We start from the raw sequence: 26,291 nt of genomic DNA, 5'->3' as shown, positions 1-26,291 counted from the left end.
CATACAGTAAGGTGCAATAAACTTGGTCTTCTACAAGTCATAGGTCTTCACAGCTACCTTTCTGTAAGAAAAACAAAACAAAACAAAACGTACACTTCCCCCATGAATCCTTTGCCTAGAATGTTCACGCAGTCCATGTATGGTTTTCATACCTCTATCGTCATTCAAGTCTAGAGCGTACCTATTGCTGACTATTTTTGACTCACTATCGATGAGATCACCCGGTGAAAGTCGTCATCAGAATGCGCTGATGCAGCACAATTAGGATCCCTACCAGTCCAAAGGGCAGAGAGAAAAGTCCTGGCTGGACATTGACCTGTTCCGTATGATGCTGACATCACTTCTGGCTTCTATGCTTGTGGCAGCCCGGTCTAAGTTGTCAGCTTCTGATTCCATGGTGTTGTATGGAATTTCCCATTTTGTAATGCTGAAAGCCACTTTAGAGGGATGTACTAGATTGAATGAGAGGGAACAAGCTTGTTTTTCTGCCTTTTCTACTTTAGGAGACTCTTCAGTAGTCTTTGTGACAATGGAGGGTGTTGGGATCCCACATCACTTATCAGACTGCTACTTTCAGGTTTGCTCAAGATCTCTCTTCTTCAAACTCTTCTCATGATAAGAGAACAATAAACAAGCTTTTTCTACTAAATTCTCTCTCCAAAATAGGCTTTTCTGATATGGAGACAGGAATATATTCATGGCAGGTATTTATGGGGCTCCAGCTGTGTCCAAAAGATTTAGAGTATCAGGATCCATGTAGGTACTGAGATGGGACGATGCTTTTGCATGTGGGTTGTGTTATTTAGCAGAGAAATTCTTCCTAAAAAGCCTGCATACAATTGCTCTTATTACTTGTCTCAGCACATCCCACAGCTGGTTTGGACCTCTCGGTAGAGAATACTGTGATCATAACACTACCTGGTAGCCCAGGGGTGTCGCGTAGGACTTCAAAGACCATGGAGGAGCAAGGCTGAACCCTAGCTCCAGGACTGCTTAGCTGCAGCACTTTGGGCAAGTTATTTGACCTCTCAGTGTCCCACCTGCCTAATTTGTACAGTTAGTACCTGCCACACAGTGTTGTGTGGGTTACATGAGCTTAGATCAATGCCTGGCACATAGATTATAATAGGAGCAGATTGTTACAATCATTCCTGGGTAAATATTCACCTTTAACGAAAGATTGGATGGCGTGATCAATTTCTCATTTAATTGAAGGGGAAAAATTTCCAAGTTAACTCCATGAAATTATTTTTTCTCTCTTATGCTCAAGATTAATAACTGTTAATATTATAAGCAATTAATTATTTATAAGGCCATTTATTGAAGATAACAGTAATTATCTCCTAGAATGAAGATTAAGTGAGTTAATAGTCATAAAAGGGATAGGATAGATCTTCGCATGTAGTAGGTTATCAATACCAACTAGTCCCAGTTCTTGAAACACTGTGATTTTCTTTAAGACCTATTTGTTAAATATTATCATAAATATTGGCACCAGGTATTGCTACAAGTGGAAGGTATAAACTCCATTAATGTAGACTGGATTAATGGTTCTTTGGAAAATATTCCTGCTGAAAGCAACGTCTGTGTTTGTGCTGAGATGACTTATTTTGTTGATATTTCTCATGGAAGAGTGGATATTTTAAAATTATGTTTTATTAGTTTTGTGTCATAACACTCATAAATGTGGATATTTTTGTGTCTTTTTATTAGCTTAGATAAGTATTTAACATGTAAAATAATAAACATGGGTATGGTAGCCAGAAAAGGAGTCTCTTTATAAAAGAAGCACCCGTGGTTATGCCAAGCACCACTTGGTGGCAGTGTTTCTACACACGCCTGTGGCCCAAAAAGGCCCCCAGGGTTGCTGCCTTGGTCAACATCTTGGATCATTTCAGCACCCACCACATTGTAAAACTATTCTGAATGATTAAATGATTTCCATCTTATGAATGCTGTTTGTTGAGAGAGTGAAATAAGTTTTCCCACAGAAAAAGGGTTCCATGGTAGTGAATGAGTTAGGTTTATAGGTCAGTCCTGTCACAGGTATTTAACCTACACAATTTCTAGAAGAATAAAATAGACCTTCCTCTTTATGAAGGCTGCACGCCAAGATATTTATAAATTGCCACATGCTCTTCCCTTGTGGAATGCAGTTTCCAACATAAAACACAATGGCGTTAGGTCTAAAGATGTGTGGCCCTTTCCGATTTTTAAGGAGGGTTCCTTCATTCACTCTGCACTCGCCACAAACCAGACACCATTCTGGGCACTGAAGATATGACTTGTGAACAAGACAGTGTTTCTGTTCTGACAAAGTGTCTGCAAACACATAAATAAATAGACAAGAAAATATCAGCCAGGGACCAGCGCTGTGAAGCAAACACGAGGCAATGGGATGGAGAGCGGAAGGAGCACAAGCTAACATGATGGGAAACTGGAAAGGCGGTGTTGGAACCCTGACCTCAGGAACAAGCAGCCTGGAGAAGGAACAAGAGGGCCCCACACTTCACTGACCCCCGTATTTCTCAGTGTCCATGTCCAGCTCTGTCAGGAAGGTCTGAGAGGAGATCCTTAGAGCAACTCTTTGTGTCCAAAGGCTGAAATTTGGTCCTTGTCTTCTTAGGAGGAAAAACAGCTGTGAGCTCTTGTGAATGTCTTCCTTGATCCTGGGGCCTGGGCTGTGGGCTCTTCCAAGTCTAGTAAATAAACAGCAGTGGCTTAGAGGAAAGAAGGCGGGAGATGTTTGTGGAACTGAGGGCAAAAGTGTTTGTTGAATTAAATGCTCACTGAATTGAACAGGCTGCCTCTGAGGCCCGAGGGGAAGAGTGGGTGAGGGCCCAGGTGGAGGGGTCCTGGAGCCCCTGGGAGTATCTCAGGAGCCAGGCCTGAAGGAGGAGCAGAGAAGGGAACGGCTGGGTCTCTTTCTCTCTGTATTCCTGTCATCCCCCTCAGGGAACCAGGCCGCCATGCTTCCCCACCTGGACTGGCGCTAGGGCAAGCAGGGGCCTGGGAATGGCACACTAGGCAGATGGGGAAGAAGGTGATGAAGGGGACAGGGGGCTGAGAGCCATGTCAGACCCCAGGCTGGACAAGGGGGTCAGAAGGAAAGGGAAGGTTTAAAGTGGTGACAGCAGAGGAGAATGGCACACCCTCGTAGCCACCTGCTGCTCCCTGGCCGCCCAACATGGAGATGAATGAGAGCTAATACACATCACTTGCAGGCGATGTGTATCACTGTCATGACTGGTGGGAAGATGGGATGTTTAATCAAATGGCAGGTGTACCCATGTGAAATCAATTGTTTGCTTTTCACTTTCCTCATGAAAGACTGAAACTTAAATGAAACTGAAAAATGCCGGTGGAGCCAGGGTTGTGGTGCAGCAAGTTAATCCTGGCCTTGGCCTGCCCAGTTCCAGCCGTTGTGGCTGCTTGGGGAGTGAACCAGAGAATAGAACAGTTTCTCTCTCTCTCTCTCTCTCTCTCTCTCTCTCTCTCTCTCTCTCTGCCTTTAAAATAAATAAACAAATCTTTTTTAAAATTCTCGCTCAGTTTCAGTGTCAGGTTAGTACAGTAGAAGCCCTGGGCTCTCCTTCTCCTCACAAACACTGATTGGCACAACACATGGCAGATGGCCTTTGTGAGACATCCAGAAACTCATCGAGAGGCTCCTGCACCCAATAAGCATAAAGCCAGCCACACTGAAACCAGTGGGAGGGTTCGAGATGCCCGTTTGCCCTAGCTCCTTCCCCTGGTACAGCACTATGTGATCCAGAGAAAACTTCCAGCTCCCTGCCGCACCCCAAGGGAGTAGAAGTTGGACCACGTGTCCAGTGTTCCCACTTTTTGAGGTAGCAGTGCTTGAGTATTTGCTATTTTAGGTTTCAAATTCTTTGATGCAGACCGAGAAAAACCACTGCAGTGTTTCTTTCTGTTAGCTGATTTGACATCGTCTCAACATGGCTTCACGCCCAGGTGGGAATCTGACAGTGCAGTGTGTGCACATCCTGCACTGATGGACGCAGTTCATGTGTCTGTACTTTGTTCTGGGTGATATTTGACCAGCATAGGAAAGTGCACCTTGCCTTCCTCCCCTCTGCTTTCAAATGAACTGCACTATCAATGTGCTTTTGTATAAAATATGTCTTGGTTTCATAAACCAATAGTTTAGTCTGCCTTTTAGGGTTTCTTTAGGTTGAAGCCAGCTGGGCCATTTCCCATTACCTTTGTAGTATCTTTTTTAAAAGCTTTTATTTAACGAATGCATTCTTTGTAATATCATGCACAATGTCTAGCATATTGTTACTCAGTATAAACAAGAGGGTGTGTTTATTCATTCAACAAATGTGCATTGAGTGCTTACAATGTGCCAAGCTCATTCTAGGAATATCACATATAGGAATTAACACAAAGACAAAAATTCCTCCCTGATAGATCTAATAGCTACTTTGTTAGGAATCTAATAAGCAAATAGTCTAAGTCTAAGAGGAAGAAAATAAAGCGTGGAAGGGGAATATGATGTCTGGGTGACAGTGGAGGTAAAGTAGGGTGAGGAGATTTTTGGTAGGGTGGCAAGGGAGTCCATATTGAAAAGATGACCTGGCCGGCGCTGCGGCTCACTAGGCTAATCCTCCGCCTAGCGGCGCCAGCACACCGGGTTCTAGTCCCGGTTGGGGCGCCGGATTCTGTCTCGGTTGCCCCTCTTCCAGGCCAGCCCTCTGCTGTGGCCAGGGAGTGCAGTGGAGGATGGCCCAGGTGCTTGGGCCCTGCACCCCATGGGAGACCAGGAAAAGCACCTGGCTCCTGGCTCCTGCCATCGGATCAGCGCGGTGCGCCGGCCGCAGCGCGCCGGCCGCGGCAGCCATTGGAGGGTGAACCAACGGCAAAGGAAGACCTTTCTCTCTGTCTCTCTCACTGTCCACTCTGCCTGTCAAAAAAAAAAAAAAAAAGATGACCTAAGGGGCTAGCCCTGTGAATGCCTAGAGGAAAGGCACGTTAGGTCAAGGAAGGAAGCAAGTGCAAATGGCCTGAGACAGGGGCCTGCTGTGCAGGTTCATGGTAGTGCGGAGCCATTGTGACTGAAGTGAAATGAAGAGGGGCACAAGGTTGGTACCTGAATGGGGCAATGGGAGGTGAGGCGAGAGCTTCAGTCCTGCAGTAAATATTTCAGCTTTCACTCTAGTGAGACAGGCGTCATGCAGGGTTTGAGCAGAGGAGAGATGTAGTTTTTTTTGTTTTTGTTTTTGTTTTTGTTTTTTTTTTTTTGACAGGTAGAGTTATAGACAGTGAGAGAGAGAGAGACAGAGAGAAAGGTCTTCCTTCTGTTGGTTCACTCCCCAAATGGCCGCTACGGCCGGCGCTGCACCAATCCGAAGTCAGGAGCCAGGTGCTTCTTCCTGGTCTCCCATGCAGGTGCAGAAGCCCAAGCACTTGGGCCATCCTCCACTGCCTTCCTGGGCCACAGCAGAGAGCTGGACTGGAAGAGGAGCAACCAGGACTAGAACCTTGCGCCCATATGGGATGCTGGCACTGCAGGCGGAGGATTAACCAAGTGAGCTATGGCACCACTACCCCCTTTTTTTTAAAAGATTTATTTTATTTATTTGAAAGAGTTGCAGAGAGAGGTAGGGACAGAGAGAGAGGTCTTCCATCCGCTGTTTCACTCCCCAGATGGCTGCAACGGCTGGAGCTGTGCCGATCCGAAGCCAGGAGCCAGGAGCTTCTTCCAGGTCTCCCACATGGGTGTAGGGGCCCAAGGACTTGGGACATCTTCTACTGCTATCCCAGGCCGTAGCAGAGAGCTGGCTCGGAAGGGGAGGAGCCGGAATTAGAACCGGCGCCCATATGGGATGCCGGCGCTTCAGGCCAGGGCATTAACTGACTGCGCCACAGCTCCGGCCCCGACATGTAGTTTGACTTAGTATTTCTAATAATAATAATATCTGTAGGACATTCAGTAAAAAGTCATCAAAAAGTATTTCAGAATGGGTTTCTTCCTGTCTCTACACTTCATCTTCATATATGTAGTGAAATATATCACACATACCACATAATAATACATTATGTATGTATGTATTATATATATAATATATAATTATGTGGTAATGATATCTGGATGATTCTAAATATCCTTTTTTTTTAAAAGCGGTGGCTTAACTCATTATGCCACAATGCTAGCCCCAGATTCTAAGTATCTTATCACCTGATCTCTTGTAATCAGGATATCTAAATTATGAAATTATTTGATCTTTTCCTTGGCTATTGTGGAGAAAAGATACACATATCATACCATTGAGAGTAATTTGAGTTTCTTCTTCACTGGAGATTAATTGCAAAGTTTTAACATTTGTTCTGAAGGAATAACTGTAATTAGAGGTATCTATTTGTAAGACTCCCTTTACAATTTTTTAAAATTTATTTGAGATGTAGCAAGACAGAGTGGCACACATACACAGACAGGCAGAGCTCACATTTACGAGTTCAATTCTCAAATGCCCACAACAACCAGGGCTGAGCCAGGCTGACATTGGGGATTGGAAACTCAATCCAGGTCTCCCAGGTCGCTGGTAGGGACCAACCTACCTGCTGCTCCCCGGGGTGTGCACTGGCAGGAAACTGGAAGCAGGAGCAGAGCCAGGATGCAAGCCCAGGCACTCCAGTGTGGGCATGGATGTGGGCATCACAACTGCCATCTTAGCTGGTATCTAAATCCCTGTGCCAAATGCCTATTGCTGTGATAACTACATATACTAATCGCCTTTTTTGTTACTTTAACTAAAAGAAAAGGCTTGTTTCACTTTACAGTTTGGAGATGATAGTTCAGGCTCAGCCCCCTATTCTGGCATCTGTGGAGGCTGATCATGGTGGATATGGAGGGGTGGTCACTTGGTGATCACAGGAAAAAGAGAATAAGCTGCCAAGAAAAAGCTAGGCACAACTTGAACTCAAGTAATAAACTCCCTCCCGACAACTGCCCTCTGAGGGCACACTGCCAGTGGCCTAAAGACCCCTCGCGGGTCCCACCTCCTAGCTGCCAAATGCATCAGCCATTAACATGAAGACATCAGTTTAAACGTCTTGCATGAGGTTTGAGGAGACAAGTCCTGCTGTATCCATAATTCTACCTTTATTTTTTTAAAGATTTTTTATTATTTACTTATTTGAGAGGTAGAGTTACAGTCAGAGAAAAGGAGAGACAGAAAGGTCTTCCATCCACTGATTCACTCCTCAAATTGCCACAATGGCTGGAGAATGAGCCAATCCGAAGCCAGGAGCCAGGAGCCAGGAGCTTCTTCCGGGTCTCTTATGCGTATGGGGGGGCCCAAGCACTTGGGCCAACCTCCACTGCTTTCCCAGGCCATAAACACAGAGCTGGATCAGCAGAGGAGCAACAGGGACGGGAACTGGCACTCATATTGGATTCTGGCACCACAGGCTGAGGCTTAGCCTACTATGCCACAGCCCTGACCTCCCCCATAATTCTGTCTTACACACACACACACACACACACACACACAACTGGTGAATCTACAGGTACTCAAGTGACAAAGCCAATTCCATATAGATAAGGAAAGTTCAAATAAAAAGGATCCCATTTATAATATTTATTTCTGTCCTTATTTTCCATATTATAACTTAATATCTTCTATTAGGCAAAACATAGATGATAAGACTTTTTTAACTGTATTTTGTTATGCACAGATCATCTGAAATTCTGGAAAAGATAAATTCAATTAAAACATATTTATCTTATGCTATCATTTTGAAATGTTTAAGTATTCCTATAGTTTTATTGGATTAAAAATATACTTATTTATAACAAGACTTTACATGCATTTGATAACTTTTAAGATATTTTGTTATATTACTAAGAAACCATTATTTTTTAAATTAACAGCTCATTGTATTCTAACCATCTTGTCTAAATCACAATTAATTGTGAATATAAGTCTGCATAGTATGATGACTAATATAAGAGAAGGTCCTGTTTAAAAAAAAAAAAAAAGGACCATGCAGTTATTGATCTCTACTAAAATTACATTTCTGAAATTATGCTGACTTAGTTATCTGCCGCATGACAAACCGTAGGGGCTTAATATTTTAGTGTCCATGGTCTCAGGGTCATGACTCAGGCGGAGTCCTGCTGAGTGCTTCACATGGTGTCAGCTGGGGTCCCTCGTGTGGTTTTGCCCAGCGGGGGGCTCTGCTGGGCTAACTTGAGCAGGAAGGTTGAAGATGGCCTCCGTGGCGAGGGTGTCGGCACTGGTTCTCCTCTGCTACCTGGTCTGTTTTCCTTCCGGGCCTCTCGCCGCAGCCAGTAAGCCTGGATTTCTCAGCATGGCAGCTGGTTCCAAGAGAGCAAGAATGGGGGCCGGCGCTGTGGTGGAGGGGATAAAGTGCCACCTGCCGTTCCAGCATCCCATATGGGCACCCCGGTTCAAGAGCAGGCATGGGTGCTGAAAGGCCTCCTGGGATGGAGGCCCTAGAACTTGCACCGTGTCTGTTTTTCCATGTATTATTGGTCAAAGCAAGTCAGCAAATCAACCCATTTTTCCAGTGTTGGTGATTAGAACTAAGCTCTCTCTCTTGATAGGAGGAATGGTAAATATTGATATTGAAAAGGGATGGGTACCTAGGAAGAAGGGATTTGTTGGAGGCCATTTGTATATTATAATTCACGTATCAAAAATCTAAACTCTCAAAGATCAACTAAGATGGGTAGGTGATTAGAGTGGGCATTTGGCCTAGCAGTTAAGCCACTGGTCAGGACATCTGTGTCCCACAGTGGAGTGCTTGTGTTGGACACCCAGCTCCATCTCTTGATTTTAGCTTCCTGCTAATGTTACCCATGGGAGGCAGCGATTTTGGCTCAAGTAATTGGGTTTCTGCTACCTATGTGAGAGACCTGTATTGAGCTACTGGCTTCCAGCTTTGTCCTGGCCCAGTCCTGGCCATCGTGGGCAATTCTTTTTTTTTTTTTTTTAAGATTTATTTATTTATTTGAAAGGCAGGGTTACAGAGAGGCAAAGGCAGAAAGAGAAAGAAAGAGAGAGAAGTCTTCCATCCTCTGGTTCACTCCCCAAATGGCTGCAATGGCCAGAGCTGGGCTGAGCTGAAGCTAGGAGCCAGGAGCTTCTTCTAGGTCTCCCATGTGGGTGCAGGGGCCCAAAGACTTGGGTCATCTTCTGCTTTCCCAGGCCATAGCATAGAGCTGGATTGGAAGTGGAGCAGCTGGGACTTAAACTGGTGCCCATATGGGATGCGGGCACTGCAGGCAATGGCTTTATCTGCTATGACACAGCGCCAACCCCTATTACAGACATTTGAGAAGCAAACTAGTGGGTGAAAGTTCTATCTGTCTCTTTCTCTATCTCTCAAATTAAAAAATAATAATAAAATGTGAAGGGGTTTGGAAGAATTTTGTTCATGCCATTCAGTAGAATGATACTTATGTAATATAAAGAAAGCATAAATGAACAGAATGCTATGATACTTTCGTAATGCACCAAGATATTTAGATATGTCTTCTCATTGTAATCCTAACTGTTGGTGGCAATAATGTCATGCCTGGCGGTCACACAATGAATTTATTTTTAGCCTCCTTTATAATATCCCCAACCTGTTACACCTTTAAGCTGAGCATTGCTGCTGTTTTATGATTGAATAGAAAAGGAGTCCAGTCCTACCTGCAGGAACAGATAGTGTGTTTATTGGTCTAAGGTTGGAGATGCTGTGTGCACAGACATATCATGTCAGAGATCCCAGGAAGTGTTTGAGGACATTAGTGTCAAAGCACAACCTCTTCTACAATTTGCTTTTGTTTATTGGCCCTGCTTGAATGCCACTTTAGAATCACACAAAGAATTCCTTGGTACAAAGAAACTGATGTGTAACACTGATAAATATTGTGCGATATCCACGGCTAGATGGAAGGTCTCCCCTCACCCCCAGTTAAGAAACTGCCATTAAAAGTTACTCTTTCTAAGAAATGGTTCATGCTATCAGTTATCAGCTAATTGCAGTTAATTAGCAATTGTTTTCACAGAAATCACTTCTTTATTTGAATGTAATTGTGCCCAAAGTCATCGCTTTTATGCTGAAAGCATTCTTAGTCCTAATGCCTTTATTGCTTATCTTTGTAGATGCTACAAATCTTTTAAAGCAGTAAGTAAAGCATTTTGCAGTGGAATTTAATTAGAAAGTATTTTTTTCTGAAATATAATCAGCCAGCAAAAAAATTAGGACTTTGAGTGTATGGCAAAAATTGCATCTGCCATTTTGGGAAATAATGGATTGTTTCTTTGCTGAGGACTGAATAGTAACTGGCATTGCTGAAGGGCTGAAATGACTAAACCAACCATTTGTATTCTGGTTGTTTCAGCTGTTTTGCAGATTATATCCAATTTTGCTTTTTTGGCCATTTGTTATGCAGTAATTAGCTGTTACCATGTATCAGGCATACATCCAGGGCAAAATTTTTCTGTGTATGTATTTTAAATGTCATCTTCAAAGATGCCCTGAGAAGGCAGAGCCAATCAATAGCTACAAGCATATTACTATTTACTTAAACATGAAAATTATTTTTATTAAAATTTAATTATTTATACAGAGCAGAACTGTGGCATGGGTAGCTCACAGGAGTTCCACAAAGATCAATACGTGACAAAATACCAAATCTGATTTTTTGCTCGAGTCATAAAACACACGGTGCTGGATCTGAGCTGAACGTATTTTTCATTTGGTTATCACTATGAAAAGGAGAAAGAAAATCTATTTTGAGTTAGACATGGAAAAGGTTTTATTCTCGGGCTTTAGAGACTGAATCCCTTGTTTTATCCTAAGAGGACAGGCGGGGTTTCCAGATGGGTGTTTGCTGTAAGTCACGGCACTTGGTGAGGAAGTGCGAGGTTGGGACGGGAGCAAGCTCTGTTTTCCTGCTTCAGAGGATGGGGCTAAGTACGCTCAGGCTGGCCCTCGGATTCCCATCAGTAGTCCTTGCTTAGACCCTGTCCTGGTGAGCTACAATTCTCAGAAAGCTTGACAGGCAAAACATGGCCTTTCTCCCATAACCTTCTCTTCTCCCACCTCTCTCTTCTCTGTGCCACAGAGGCTGCTCTAAGTAGCCGAGGGAAACAGACCCTCACACTCCGCATATATGCAGAGGAAACGGAGTTATGCTGCCAGGTTGGAGAACCCACAGGAGCTGGCTTCTGGGCCACACAGGAGCTAATTCTAGGTACAAACTAGAGAATAAGTCCATTGCTTTATTGTACTTTATCCAAATAGTCATATGTTAAATCAGGAGAGGTGGTAGTGCCAGGCCACTCATGTTCACATTCTTGCTCCATTGCTAACTAGATCAGCAACACTGGACAGATTGACTCTCTGCATGTCAATTCCACTGCCTGTAAAATTGGGAGAATAGAAGAAAAGCAGTAAGGTAATTTGTGAGTACTGAGTTAATGCATGTAAAGTGCTTAGAACAATTGCTTGACATGTGATAAAGAGTAAGTGAGAGCTCTTATTGTTTTATTAGACTTTTCCCTCATTAAAAATGGAATATTAAATGGAATGTTAGTGTAGTCCTAGCCAAAATGTTCATGGTTTATTAAAATAAAAATCCAAAACCTGAAATAGCAAGTACTCAAGCTTTTCTACCCAGATTTTTAAAAATTCAACATTTTGTTAGTTTGGATTTATGCAAAAACATACATTTAAACTTAAAGAATTGAAGTTCCTTATATTCCAACTTCATTACCTTCCCTACGGCAGATGGAAGGAATTTCCTATATATCAAATAAATGGTGTCATATTGGAGATATCTTTCTGGATTTTCTGTTTTCATTAAATATTATGGGTTTGAGATCTACATTGACATATATAGATCAAATGTACTCATTTTGTAGAAATCAGACACAAATTTCTAGTTCATTTTTCTGATAATGTGGGATTTGCTTGTTTCCACTTTTTGTTATTAAAAGCAGTTCTGCAGTAAGTACCTCTTGGCATGTCCACTTGTGCACTTGAGTGGGAGTTTCTTTAAGGGCATATGGCAGAAGTGGAATTATCAAGGTGTATGTACATTTCCATATTCATTAGGTGCTACCAAATCACTGTCTGCAATGTCTATCCATTGTTAAAGAAAATAAGAAGGGAAGCCACAATCTAGCTTTAATCAAAGACCAACTGCCCATAGCCATATAGCCAAAAACTTACATCATGATGAATTCCTGGAAATGCTAGCTTTAAGCATAAATAAAATGCAAAAACACAAGTTTTACCTCCTTGTGAGCTAAGTCAGTGAAATTAAACCAATCAGCTGTAGAAAATTCAGCTTAAATAGTTCTACTTGTCCCTAAAAAGAAGGGTAATGTCTGACAATAACACACGCACACACACACACACACACGCAAATATCATAATACTTTGTCTTCCTGCTCTATAAATTATGCTGTAAGGAGGTGCTTCTTACAACCTCTGGTTTGAGGGTCAAGAACTGCCTTTTGGTATGCACAATGATCTGGCCTTTAATTTTGACACAATTTATAGTCCCTTTGGAAGCAAATGAGAATTCCCCTACTTGATGACTTCACCAGGACTTCGTATTGCCAATTGCTTTATCTTTGCAGATCTGTTGCTTGTGAAATGTTACCTTCTTCTAGTTGGCAAATCCCTGACTGTTAGAATTGAGCTGCTTTTTGTAGAGTTGTTGAGAACTTGAGCTTCCTCTTTTGTGGACGGTCTAGTCATAGCTGCCCAGTTTCCCAATAGGCACGTTTTCCTTTTCTCTCATTTTCTTTATTGTTTTGTTTTTGAAAATAAGCACAGGACTGGCTCTGTGGTGCAGTGAGTTAAAGCCCACGGCCTACATTGCTGTCATCCCATATGGGCACTGATTGAATCCTGACTGCTCCACTTCTGATTCAGCTCCCTGCTAATGTGCCTGGGAAAGCAGCTAAGGTTAGCCCAAGTCTTTAGACCCCTGCACTCATGTGGGAGACCTGAAGAAGCTCCTGGCTCCTGGTTTTGGCCTGGCCCAGCCCCAGCCATTGTGGCCATTTGGGGAGTGAACCAGCATATGGAAGATCTCTCTGTATTTCCCTCTCTCTCTTTGTAACTCTGCCTTTCAAATAAATAAATACATCTTAAAAGAAAAAAAAGAAAGCAAGTATGACGAACAGGTAGTTTATTTATATTATGAAGATTTATTATAGTTTGATTGTGTGTTATGGGCTTATCAAAGGCAACATCTCTTGTTATGTAAGTGACTTTTATTTTCTGCCTCCAGAGAAATTGCTGCTTTTTTCCCAAAGAAGGTTGTCCAGCAGTTTTGCTGATAGATCAAAATTTTGCTGATAGATTTCACCTCAACAATAGGAAGACTAATAGATCATATTATTTTTTAAACACAAGGTCTGTTCCCATTTGCCCCTAAGTAGCATAGTGGTTTTATTGTAATGCTTTAAGGAACTTATTTTTAAAAATTCAACAGTTTTTATTGAGTGCCTACTAAATAACTGGGCCCTGGGCCAGGTTGGGGATGCAGTAGAGAACAGTACAGTGAGTTTCTTCTTGATATTAGACTAGTGGGAAGACCACAAATGAAATCTCAGTGTCAAGCCCAAGTAATAAGTGTTCTGACTGGAGAAGTTCAAGGTCTATGCACAGCTCAAAGGAAGATCTTCCAGGGAACCCTCTGTGGAAAACTGGTTTCTAAGCTGACTCGTGAAGGATGAGAAAGAGGGAGAAGGAAAGGGAGTCTATTCTCAGTAGATGGAAGAATCAAATGTATTATTGGTGTATCTAAAAGTCTGGAAGTAAGAGAAACGAGAAACAGACAGAAGGAGCCACCTGCTGGGTTCGTAGGGATCAGGAGGAAAGGAATATGGGTAGGTGGGAGAGACAAATTGGGTCCGATAGTGAAAGCAGAGCCTTGTGTGCCTGGGGAGAGCTTCAGCTTCACCTGTGGGTGAATGCAGAGCCACTGATGAATGTCAGGATAATCAGATTTCGGCTTTTAGAAGAGACTCTCGTTGCTGGAGGGATTAGAGGGAGCCAGATGGAGGCGGGATGCCTGCAGTCATTGCAACAATCCGGGCAGAAAAGCAGAGAGAAGTGGAGAGATTGCCGAGAGAGTTAGAAGGTAGAAGCAAAATGGAATTTGGTGAAAGGATTTGAAGGATGCAAGAAAGCAAAGAGTCGAGGACAGTTCTGGCTATAGATTTGGAAGTCACACGGTGTAATCAGAGCTGTAGAAGTGGATGATGTCATCCCCCTGAGGAGGCTATGTCAGAGAAGAAGAGAATGGAAAGAGGCCCTGCAAAGCCTACTGAGGAGTGGGCAGACAGAAACAAGGAAAACAGATGTGGGGTTGCAGTTGAAAGAGGCAAAGGACGAAAGGTGGTGAGGAAGGGAGATGGAGCTCCCAGGCCAAATAGGCTAAGAGAGCAAGTGAGACAGGGCCGAAGAGGCTCGGATGAAGCAACAGTTCCAGCCCAGGAGAACGTGGTGAGGGCAGAGTCCCTGGGAGGTGAGAGTGGGCACTGTACTCCAGTGTCCCGGGGGAGGTGAGAGTGGGCACTGTACTCCAGTGTCCCTGGGGAGGTGAGAGTGGGCACTGTACTCCAGTGTCCCTGGGGAGGTGAGAGTGGGCACTGTACTCCAGTGTCCCTGGGGAGGTGAGAGTGGGCACTGTACTCCAGTGTCCCGGGGGAGGTGAGAGTGGGCACTGTACTCCAGTGTCCCGGGGGAGGTGAGAGTGGGCACTGTACTCCAGTGTCCCTGGGGAGGTGAGAGTGGGCACTGTACTCCAGTGTCCCGGGGGAGGTGAGAGTGGGCACTGTACTCCAGTGTCCTGGGGGAGGTGAGAGTGGGCACTGTACTCCAGTGTCCCTGGGGAAGTGAGAGTGGGCACTGTACTTCAGTTTCCCGGGGGAGGTGAGAGTGGGCACTGTACTAGCGGTGCTGGCACACCGGGTTCTAGTCCCGGTCGGGGCGCCAGATTCTGTCCCGGTTGCCCCTCTTCCAGGCCAGCTCTCCGCTGTGGCCAGGGAGTGCAGTGGAGGATGGCCCAAGTGCTTGGGCCCTGCACCCCATGGGAGACCAGGAGAAGCACCTGGCTCCTGCCTTCAGATCAGCGCGGTGCGCCGGCGGCAGTGCGCCGGCCGCGGCGGCCATTGGAGGGTGAACCAGCAGCAAAGGAAGACCTTTCTCTCTGTCTCTCTCTCTCACTGTCCACTCCTCCTGTCAAAAAAAAAAAAAAAAGAAGAAGTATACATGCTGAGAATGCAAAAGAAATGGACAAAAGAAGACACACAGCTTCCATTTTAAAATATCAAGAAAGATGCCTAGAAAATCAATGGGTTTTCCTTTTAAAATATCATATGCTATTTGCTTCTGGAAAATTAAAATGTGAAATGTATGTACACTTTTCAATGTAGTTTTTTAGACTAAAGTTGTATTTTTTAGAATATGTACAGCATTGTTCAAATATAACCCAGAAAGTTGTATTTACACTAAAATGTCCAAAACGTCAAGCTTCTACGTGTTTCTAACCCTTTCTCTTCTTTTCTTGCTTCCTTGATTTCCAGTTTGGAGGCACAAATTGTCTGTTCAGGAGTGTGTGTGTGCGTGTGTGTGTGTGTGTGGGATACAGTCAGTCATGGGAGCTATTTGTCCATGTGAGTGGGACAGTTGGAAAAACAGCAGAGTTTTTGCAATGCCAGGTAGGCAGTGGGAAGGACTGTTAGGTAACACTGCTGGGGGCTCAGCTATGCTCAGGTAGACTGGTTGATTGTACTCATTGAGTCTTTTTTTTAAAGATTTTATTTATTTATTTGAAGGTAGAGTTACAGACAGTGAGAGAGAGACAAAAAGGTCTTCCCTCCATTGGTTCATTCCCAAATGGCCGCAATGGCTGGAGCTGCGCCAATCCAAAGCCAGGAGCCAGGTGCTTCTTCCTGGTCTCCCATGCAGATGCAGGGGCCCAAGTACTTGGGCCTTCCCCCACTGGCATCCCAGGCCACAGTAGAGAGCTGGACTGGAAGAAGAGCAACCAGGACTAGAACCGGTGCCCACATGGGATGCCGGTGCCACAGGCAGAGGATTAACCTAGTGCACCACAGCGCCGGCCCCATTCATTGAGTCTTCCTCTATATTGACACAGGCTATCACATCATCTTTTTTTAAAAAGATTTATTTATTTGAAAGTCAGAGTTACAGAGAGGGAGAGAGAAAGTCTTCCATCTGCTGGTTCACTCCCCAGATGGCTGCAAGGGCCAGAGCCATGCCAATCTGAAGCCAGGAGCCAGGAGTTTTTTCCGGGTCTCCCATGTGGGTGCAGGGGTCCAAGGACTTGGGCCATCCTCTACTGTTTTCCAAGGCCATAACAGAGAGCTGGGCTGGCGCTGTGGCTCACTAGGCTAATCCTCCGCCTGCGGCGCTAGCACACCAGGTTCTAGTCCCGGTTGGGGCACCGTATTCTGTCCCGGTTGTCCCTCTTCCAGTCCAGCTCTCTGCTATGGCCCGGGAAGGCAGTGGAGGATGGCCCTGCACCTGCATGGGAGACCAGGAGAAACACCTGGCTCCTGGCTTCAGATCGGTGTGGTGCGCTGGCCGGCCGCGGCAGCCATTGGAGGGTGAACCAAGGGTAAAGGAAGACCTTTCTCTCTGTCTCTCTCTCTCACTGTCCTCTCTGCCTGTCAAAAAACAAAAAACAAACAAACAAAAAACAGAGCTGGATCAGAAGTGGAGCAGCCAGGACTTGAACCTGTGCCCATATGGATGCCAGCACTGCAGACTGGGGCTTTAACCCGCTGTGCTACAGTGCTGACCTCTATCACACTATCTTGATCTTTCCTTTTTACTTTGTGTTTTCCAGATATAAAGTAAAATTCCTCATACCTATTTTCTCTACAGTTTTAGCTAGAAACAGAAAAGTTTTAGGAAATGCTGACATAAAATATAGATCTAGATAATAAAGCAAGTGGGAGAAAATGATAGGAGAGTATAAAAAGCATATTTTAAAACCAGTTCAGTTTATTTAATATTATACAAAGTTAAACATATATTTTGATGCAACAAAGATGAGAGTAATTCAGTGCAGATGCTCACTGTGTATCTTTTGCCAGAGTCTCCTTTTATCTTGAGTTTTCCTTAATCTCTTATTTGATGAGGCTTAACATGTTTGCCTTACATATTTCATTTCCATTGTTTAATTCTATAATGCATCTCAAGAATTAACATTATACACACTAATGAGATGCTACTTTTTGGCTAACAGATGCCTGGATTAGATATTTCATCTCTGTGATTTTCATCATCTTCAAATACTGGGCACAGGCACGCAAAGCAGGGACTTTGTGGTTATTTTATTATCCGAGGGGTGCATTGGTTTACTTACTGTGGTGACTGCTCACCATCTTGCCTTGGCGTAACTGTGTGTAAGTGTACGTTCCATCAGCAATCATCTGGATCCTGGCTGATGCATGGGCTCCAGTTCACCCCTCTAGCCAAGGAGACAATAAATTAACATGGAATAATGATGAATTTTGAGGAAATAAGGCAAGGTGATTGTAGCTGGGACCAATAAAGGAGAAAGTTGGTATGCTTGAAACAGAAAGGGAGGGGTGTGTGTGTGTGTGTGATAGAGAGAGAGAGAGAGAGAGAGAGAGAGAGAGAGAGATCTTCCATTCGCTAGTTGACTCCCCAAATGCCTGCAACAGCCAGGTCTGGGCTAGACCAAAGCTAGGAGCCAGGAGCTCCGTCTGGGTCTTCCATGTGGATGACAGGGATCCAAGCACTTGGGCCGTCTTCCATCATCTTCTCAGACATATTAGCAGGAAGCCGGATGGGAAGTAGAGCAGCTGGGACTCAAACCTGCTTTTCCATATGGGATGCTGGTGTCACAAGTGGTGGCTTAACCCACTGCGGCACAATGTCAGTCCTAAAGAGACAAGTTTATATTGGACAGTAGCTTAATCAGTTACCAACTATAACTTCTTTTATGTTTTTTAAAGGTTTATTTATTTAGTTGAGGTGCAGAGTTACAGAGAGGGATGTCCCGTCCCACGGGACGTCAACTAGGGCCAAGCACCTAGAAGGAGGAATGAAAGGGACAGGAGACACAAGGAAGGCAGCAAGACAAGAGTTCTGATCAAGCTGCAAAGTTTATTTTTTACACAGGGGTTTGTATACTTCTTAGGGGAAGCAGCAGGGGGTGGGAAAGAGGGGCTGTTTCAGGATCTGTCAGGGTTGAAGGTCAGGCGGCAGGACATAGTTATCGCAAGCAGGCACCTGTTATCTTAACCACAGGATGTTCTTTAGTTATCGCAGAATGTTTCAGCCCTCAGGGCAAGAGGCTATGCAGGCACCTTTCCACGCCTAGAGCTGTTAGGGAGGGGGAGAGTGTCCCCAGCAGAGGGAAAGACAGAGAGCGAGGTCATTCCATCCACTTCCAAACTGGCTGCAGTGGCAGGAGCTAGGCCAATCTGAATCCAGGAGCCAGGAGCTTCTTCTGAGTTTGCCATGTAGGCTTAGAGGCCCAAATACTTGGGCCATTTTCCACTGCTTTCCCAGGCCGTTAGCAGGGAGCTGGATCAGAAGTGGAACATCTGAGACTTGAACCAGTGCCCATATAGGATGCTGGTGCTGTCTGTTTATTATTATTGTGCTTTTTTGGTTGTTGATTGTTGTTTCTCTTTAGAATCTTCTAATTGATAAACTTCCACATGTGCTTTAAATATGGTCTGAGGCCTAGGGCTGGTTGTAGACCTGTGATCTGTAGGAATCTGGGCATCAGTATCAAAATCGAGCTGCCTTGCATTTCCCTGAACCAGAGGAACTGATACAAAAGTGTGATGGTGTAATCCCACTCGCACAAGTGAGCCTCTCTCTGGCTGAGTGTTTGAAGGATACTTAGAGTATTTCCAGGTGGAATAATCATTGTTCTAAAGCGACTTAAATAATATTTGTGATATTCTTAAATCTTTCTGAGATAAATGTGACTGTTGCTCATGATATACTGTATAGTGGGCAGTAACCTTGTGAGTTGATGCACCTATCTATTAATAATGAAAACAGAAAAAGGATATACTAGTCTATCTAAGGTATTCCTTGGTCGTTAGGGTGTGTAAGAGGTAAGAAAGATTTGGGAGCTTGTCTGTTATGTCTGTTATGATCCTGGAGGATCCTTCGTCTGAGTTTGGCCCCCTTGCCTCAACAGTCCTGGCTATGGGAAAATTATTCCTCTCCCTGGATGTTGAAGGCCCCATTATGATTTATATTTAGCCAAAGGCAGCATTCATTGAAGAATCCTTTGTGCTTGCAATAACAATATTGTAGTACTTAAATGTGTCAATTTTGTAAAATTTTGTTTCTGTTTATTATTCATTTGTCCTTATAAGTGAAAGGGAAAGATTTCTGTTTTTATTTGCTCTGTTTTCTATTGCTAGGTTGGCTTAGCCTATGGTTTTGTAATATACATGTTGAAAAGGAATTATGGCAGATCTCTGCAGAGGGTTTCTTCAATCTGCTTGGTGCCTCGCTGCCAACTGAGCCTTAGGAAGATACCGTGGGTAACATAAACAAACCCGAGTTGGGCAGAAAGCGGAGAAGTAAGCGGATGCCAACAGCGGATGGGAGATGGAGCACAGGAGAGGTGGAAGTAGGAGCACATTGGCATGATCTGGCCAAGCGTCCTGCTCCCTCTTGATATAATTAGACCTAGACCTCTACCCGCCCAGCTACTGGTGCACTTGCTCAAGAGGAAGAATGGAGCCACACTAAATAACTGCTTGACCCCAGAACTCATTGGCAACACAGTGGTAGAGTCAGCTCCTGACTCTGGGCTAGAGAAGTCCTCCTGTGGGAGTGGCTGTTCTGAGCCCGCCTGCCAGCTGGGAGGACGATTCTGCAGCAGGACCAGGCTCCAGGCTCCCTGAGCCCCTGCCTTGTAGGCATCTCTGCCCAAGAAGTCTCTCCGCTGCCTTTTGCTGGGCTTGAAAAGACAAATGGAAGTCAATTAACTTCTGAGAACCACATTTTCATAAAATATAGACTTTCTGTCCCATAATTCTTAATAACTGTTCCCTTTTTTGCATTCCTATGAGAGTGTTGTGAGCATGAAAAATGGTGCGTGAGCCATCTAGGCGAAGGGATTTTGAAGTGTCAATGTGACACCAGTATTTTCTCTGCGTGCATCGTTTCCTAGGAAAGTTCTAACAGATGGTTTTCTTTCCCTTGGAACGCCCTGCATTAGTGCAGCAGAATTTGGGGGAACTAAGACCAGAGGGGCAAGGACAGTTAGGAAAGACTTCTGCCTCGTGAGTGAGCTGCCGTTAATGCTGAGAAAGAAGTAATTTCCAATCCAGTCATCCATTTGGTTCCTCCATTCCGCATTGCTACCGACTCCGACTCGTACTCATGTCTGTCAACACATTACTCAGGAATGCCCACCTGCAGGTTCCCAAGAGTGTCCCCTCTGTGACCACAGCTGCCTCCCCTCCAGACTTGCCGAGTGACACTCTGGTCTCCTGTGACTCCTGATCCATTACCCTTCTGCTTTCTTGAGATCTCCCAGTCTTTTTCCTTTCTTACTGCCTTTTGCTGCGTGGTAATTTAGTTTCATAATACGTCTACATCCTAAATGCTTGTATTTTTTTTTCTGGACTTTGTTAGGGAAAAGCTCAACCTGAAATGCACTGACACCCTTTCTTTTTCTGGGCCAACACCCATACAGCCAAGTGCTCCTGGGATAGCACAACACAGGAAGGATGGATGCAGCTGTAAATTGTGATCAACGCAGCCCTGAAACCTTACCTGATTTTTATTCCACATCTCCTACTCTAAATTCTCTGATTTTCCTTGGAAAACAGAAGCCATCAGATAGTAAATCTTTTCTTCTCTTTGATCCAAGCATATTGCCCATCTACATCTGCATACATCTATCCTTTTCCTTCCAATAGAGAAGCTGCCTCTTCTATCCCAGGCCAATCCCTCCCTCTGAGCATTGGATCCCAACCTCTCCTGCTTTCTTGGGAACCCTATGGTACTGGTTAGTTTTTCTTTCTTTTATATATTCAATGTCTCATTTTATCAGATGTAAGTTTAAGTTTTAAGTCTCTCCCATTGGGAGTGGGAATGGGGAATCCTGACTCCTAAATTCCCCACTACTTCCATCTAACCTTAGAACAGCTCTCACCGACATTTCCAGTGACCACCAACCACTTGGGGAATGGAAAAACGTGCTCATTTATTGCATGCCTCAGCAGAGTTCCACACTATTGTCATCTCTCTCCCATGTGCTCTTTTTAAAAATAGATTTAATAATTGTTTTACATTTGTTTGTAGAAGTTTTCAAATATTCACAACAGTCAAGAAATTAGTAAAATGGTGCTCTCAAGTATCTGTTATCCCTCTTAACAATTTACAAATTTTGCCAGTCCTATTTTATGAGTATACACAGAGACATACACTTCCTGTTTTTGTTTTGTTTGTTGTTGCTGGAGTATTTTGCTTTATTATTTTTTAGGTAGACACACACACACAGAATATTTCCATCTTGGTTCTCTTCCCCAAATGCACACAATGGTTGGTATTGGGCTGGAGGTAGAGCCGGGAGCAGGGGAATGCAATCCAGGTCTCGCACGTGAGAGGCAGGGACTCAATTGCTTGAGCCATGGCTGCTGCCTCCCAGAGTGTGCACTGGTGGGAAGCTACAGCCTTTAGCCAGAACTGAAAATCAAATTGCCATCAAATTGCCAGACTTACATGCCTGCTCCCTGAAATATTTTAAACTGAATCCTAGGAATGGTTTGAAAAATCTATATTAATTAGGGTTGGAGGTGAAATAGAATATTGAGTGGCTTGGATGTGGTTGCTAAACAGCAGGCTGAGAGGAGAAAGGTGCCTGGAGTAGGTGTGCCAGGGTTTGTGCTTTGGGAAGACCAGAGGAAAGGGACAAATAGCTGTGTGTATAGAGGTCCAGTTGAATAGGAGGCATTGACCTCTGCCCTGTGCCCAGGACTTGGGGAGTTAAAGAACAGTCTCTCCTGTGAAAGCTAAAGATACGTGGTTAAGCTTTATGACTATCTCCCCAGGCCCCTCAAATCTGAAGTGAATAATAGAACGCTGCCCCCCCTCTTCCTAGAGCCCTCAGGTTTTGTTGACTCTGCAACTTTCCAGAGTGAGCAGGGACCTCAGGAGCAGAAGTATAATTTTTGCCAAGTTATTGTTTCCCAGCCTTTAAAAACCTAAGCTCATTTTAAATAAACATAAAAATCTCATGTCCCTCCTGGGGTCTTTACTCTACTTGGGAAAATCAATCTTTTTTTTTTTTTTTTTTTTACAGACCTTCTGGCCAATAAGACTTTATAAATCTTTATTTTCTGTAGATTGTGTAATAAAAATGATAGGTGTGGTTTGCGTTGTGTCGTGTTGTATTTGTTTTCCCCAAATACATACTTATATTTTAATACCAGATGGGCTTCTTTGTTTTACACATGCTTTTTTTAGGAGTTCTGTTCTAAATGATTTAAGTGTTGTACTCAGGAGAATAGTCTCTCTACTAGTTTTAACTCCAATAAGGAGGCTGAACGTCTGTTTGGACTGGGCCAAAGATTCTTGCCAAATGTTTGCATTATTATTCAACCTATTTTCTGTGTCTGAGTTTTACACACATTTAGTCTTCACATGGTCATGTATGTTTTCATTCAGTCATTCATGTAACACTGAGTTATCCTTACATGCCAAGCGTTGTGCTAAACAATGAAGTTGTATAAAAATTAAGGTATACTGCCTGCTGAAGTGGCGTCCACAACGTTGAGGAAGGCACAGGAAGGAAATCACTGCTCCTACTACTACTACAGCGTGACAAGAATTCCGACAGAAGCAGGCACAGGGTTGAGAGGGGCAGAGGCAAGAACCAGCTTACTGGACTAGTAAGACCTTCACTCTCTGTTCAAGAATCGCCTGTGGAAGCAGTAACTACAGAGGAAGAAAACAATGGGTTTTTAATTTCTGAATTCTGTGTTTACCACACACACATTCACATAAGCAATCCCATTTAGAATCCAGTGTATTTTCCAGTAGTTGTAGTCCTAGAGGAATAGAAGTGACGTTTTGCTCACCCATATATGCATACAGCTATCCATCCAGGAAGTACTGACTCTCAGCTGTGGCCAGAGAACTGGTAATTGCCATGAGGACCTCAGACCGAGGAAGCAAAGAGCATATCCAGTAGATTTAGGACCAAGTGAACCAGAGCATGACTGATCCACTCCTCTTAGGCTCCTATCTGACACAGTCCGGTGGCTCTCAGGGAATCGAGTGCAGAACAATAGCCATTGATCATGAAGACAGATGCAATTACCCAACTTCAGTCTATCATTCAGGAATAACCACAAGCAATCGCACATTTAAAACAACTTGAGGCTCAAGGTGTGAGTGTTTGGAAGAAAAAGCGACACTTAAAAGTAAAGAAAACACCACTATTTCCTGCCTCTTAACTCAAAGAGCATGTGGGCATCAGGCAATACTTTTGGGCACTGTCCATTCATGTGAGACAAGACCCTCGATATCTTTGTTTAAATAAGAACTCAGTCCAAGTCACAATCCTGCATGGAAATGTGGAAAAGGGAAGCATTAGTGATTCCCTTCTAGATCAAAAATGAAAATGTATGTGTATTTATAGCTTCTGGAGAAGAGAAAGTATTTTAAATTTTATTTCTGCAGCAAAACATTTTTTTTTTTGACAGGCAGAGTTAGTCAGTGAGAGAGACACAGAGAGAACAGTCTTCCCTTTTCTTTTGGTTCACCCCCGAAGTGGCCACTGCGGCTGGTGTGCTGCGCCGATCCGAAGCCAGGAGCCAGGTGCTTCTTCCTGGTCTCCCATGCGGGTGCAGGGCCCAAGCACTTGGGCCATCATCTACTGCACTCCCAGGTCACAGCAGAGAGCCGGACTGGAAGAGGGGCAACCGGGACAGAATCTGGCGCCCAACCGGGACTAGAACCCGGAGTGCCAGCGCCACAGGTGGAGGATTAGCCAAGTGAGCCGCGGCGTGAGCCCGCAGCAAAACAATTTTAAGGCAACCAATTAGCATTAGACTTTTTACAGGTTGAGGGTTGCTCTCATTGAACATGGCATGATTATTTAAAGTCCACATGTTTTGCCAAACTCCTTTTAGCATTTAGAAATACCTGCAGGGTACAAATGCAACATTTTTCTCTTACTTACCGAGGTTGCCTTCACCAGCACTCACAAAAGCCCATGAATGTCCAAGGAGGAAAAAATGGTGATTCTATTGGATATCACATAGAGAAAGAGACTAAGGAATCATAATAAAAACTTGGAAAAGGAAAAACTCAGAAAACAAATGAAACTACTTTGTACAAACCATGCAGATGATGTTTTCTGAAATCTCAGAACCAGCTTATTTATTTTTTAATTTCCACACTCTCTTAAAATTCACATAGTGAGTAGAGCATGGAATTGTGAATTTGAGAATCTGAAGTCCAGTTCTGATTCTAGAACCAATTAACAAAGTGGACTCGGACAAATATATTCTCTTCTTTGAGCTCAGTGTCCTGAGCTGTAACAAAAATATTATTCACTATTTCTGGGGTTATTTTCTCATTCTGAAATTCTGTGGGGGGAATCAGGTAGGGGTCTGTGTGTACATAAATGCCTGAATTTATGAACGAATTAATCAGTCAACCAGCAAACCAATCAATCAATACAAAATAAGTTTTGGGCTTGCTTGTGTGCCCGTAATGCCCCAGTCATATTCACCTGTAATTAGGTGTTTGATGTTTTGATGATGTTCACTGATTGTACCAGATAAACATGTTTTCCAAAAGTTTTATGTGTCTTTACTGTGAAAGCCTTCTTTACTTGAATTTAACATATTTATTCAGGTGCCCTCTAGTGGAAGAATGAGCATATTGTGTCATCCAGTGACTGCTCAATTATAAACAATCCACTGTACATTTCAGACATTTTTAATGTACTAGATCTCTGTCTTTCATACAGTAAAATTTTCAATTCTTGAGGTCTCAGTCTGGTTTTGAACCAATCTTGAATTTTAAGAATATAACATGTGTAAGGGTAGAATTCCATTAAACAAAATACCAAGCCTCTCCTGAACGTTGATTGATGTTCTTGCAGCAAGAGTGTGGTGTGGAACTATATAAAACATAGCAGACGTGGCCCTGTGTTCACCAAATGCATGAATTTGTGGTCGATGAAACAAGAGAAGACTCTGGGGTCCTGAAATCTGTGCTAAATTACCTTATTTTTCCAGCACATTTTCAAGGGGGTCAGGAACCACACCTGTGTAATGGAGAATGGGAGTGCTACCTACCAAAGAGGTGCCCTGGCTTCACAGGGAATCCAGGCCATGGGAGCAGACAGGGCCAGCATCGTGGGGGTTTTCAGGTGTCTGTCACCAGGTTATATCAGAATGTATTGTCTTATTCACCAGCCTGTGTTTCAGTGCAATTGCTATTGCTGTGGTAATCAATAAAGACATTTCTCTCCAGAGATTGAACTTTCCCCTTGGTTGAACAGCAACTGACAGCATGTGAGGGCAACATTTAAGCTACGCCTGCACCAATTTATACGATTAACTGGTCAGTTTTGTTTTTAAAAAGTGACAAAGTCATTTTAGTCAAGCAACAAAGTTGATTTTTTAACACTCTCAAAAGTTATTGATTTCAATTTTAATATATCAGCACAGCAATTTATTCAAATATCACAATGATTGTGTTTATAGAGCGTGTTGTATAGTAAATAGAAAGCCAGAAAGAAATGTGGTGACTTGAATGTTGTAGGGTTAAATTATTACCCTGATTAGAACCTCATAGAGCAACATTTGATGTGGTAACTTTCTACAATAACTCATCATACTAAATTTAGATCATTCCACATAGCAAAAGGATAATAGAAATTTCTGTAATAGCTGATTTAAAAGTTAGATGCATTTCTTTTAAAATGTAGCAATGAAAAATTCCATGAAGAATGAATATTTGGGATACTTTATTATTACATTGAATAGAACAAAATACTGGCATCTTTATGTAGTTGTCATCTGAGTGGCGTGTGATTCCAGAAGCTCTCTAAGCATTCAGTCTGGACATTTGTCACCTTCTCTTTCAATTTACATCATTGATAGCAGGCTGGGCTCTCATCTCACAAGGGAGTCTAGAAGGAGGATCAATGTTGCCAGTGGGTGAATCACAGGTCAGTAAAACCAGTGAAAGTTGGAAGCTGTGTTACACTAATGTACACAGCGTAG

At 43.5% G+C, this 26,291-nt stretch overlaps 1 protein-coding gene and 1 long non-coding RNA gene across 3 annotated transcripts in view; one reads left to right on the top strand and one right to left on the bottom strand.

The window, feature by feature from the left end:
• The window catches only part of LOC100339265 (pancreatic triacylglycerol lipase), a 103,709-nt gene that overhangs the window by 12,868 nt on the left and 64,550 nt on the right, over window positions 1-26,291 (top strand). The window contains exon 1 of one of the 2 annotated variants that reach the window (XM_070058308.1): window positions 513-577. The exons of the other annotated variant lie outside the window; for it this stretch is intronic. Coding sequence (XP_069914409.1) covers window positions 530-577 — 48 coding nt within the window. The 5' untranslated portion in view covers window positions 513-529. Of the gene's footprint in view, window positions 1-512; window positions 578-26,291 lie in introns of those variants that run through there. 2 annotated transcript variants of the gene reach the window in all.
• LOC103351432 (uncharacterized) lies at window positions 10,702-24,485 on the bottom strand. Its single transcript, XR_519217.4, has 3 exons — window positions 24,393-24,485; window positions 24,233-24,296; window positions 10,702-11,405 (listed from the first exon to the last, which is right to left on the bottom strand). It is a non-coding gene; the product is annotated as an uncharacterized lncRNA (long non-coding RNA).

This window comes from Oryctolagus cuniculus, chromosome 15, assembly GCF_964237555.1.
Source record: "Oryctolagus cuniculus chromosome 15, mOryCun1.1, whole genome shotgun sequence".
Lineage (NCBI taxonomy): Eukaryota > Metazoa > Chordata > Mammalia > Lagomorpha > Leporidae > Oryctolagus > Oryctolagus cuniculus.
Note: the sequence above shows the minus strand (reverse complement) of the source record. Positions and strands in the feature narration are given on the sequence as shown.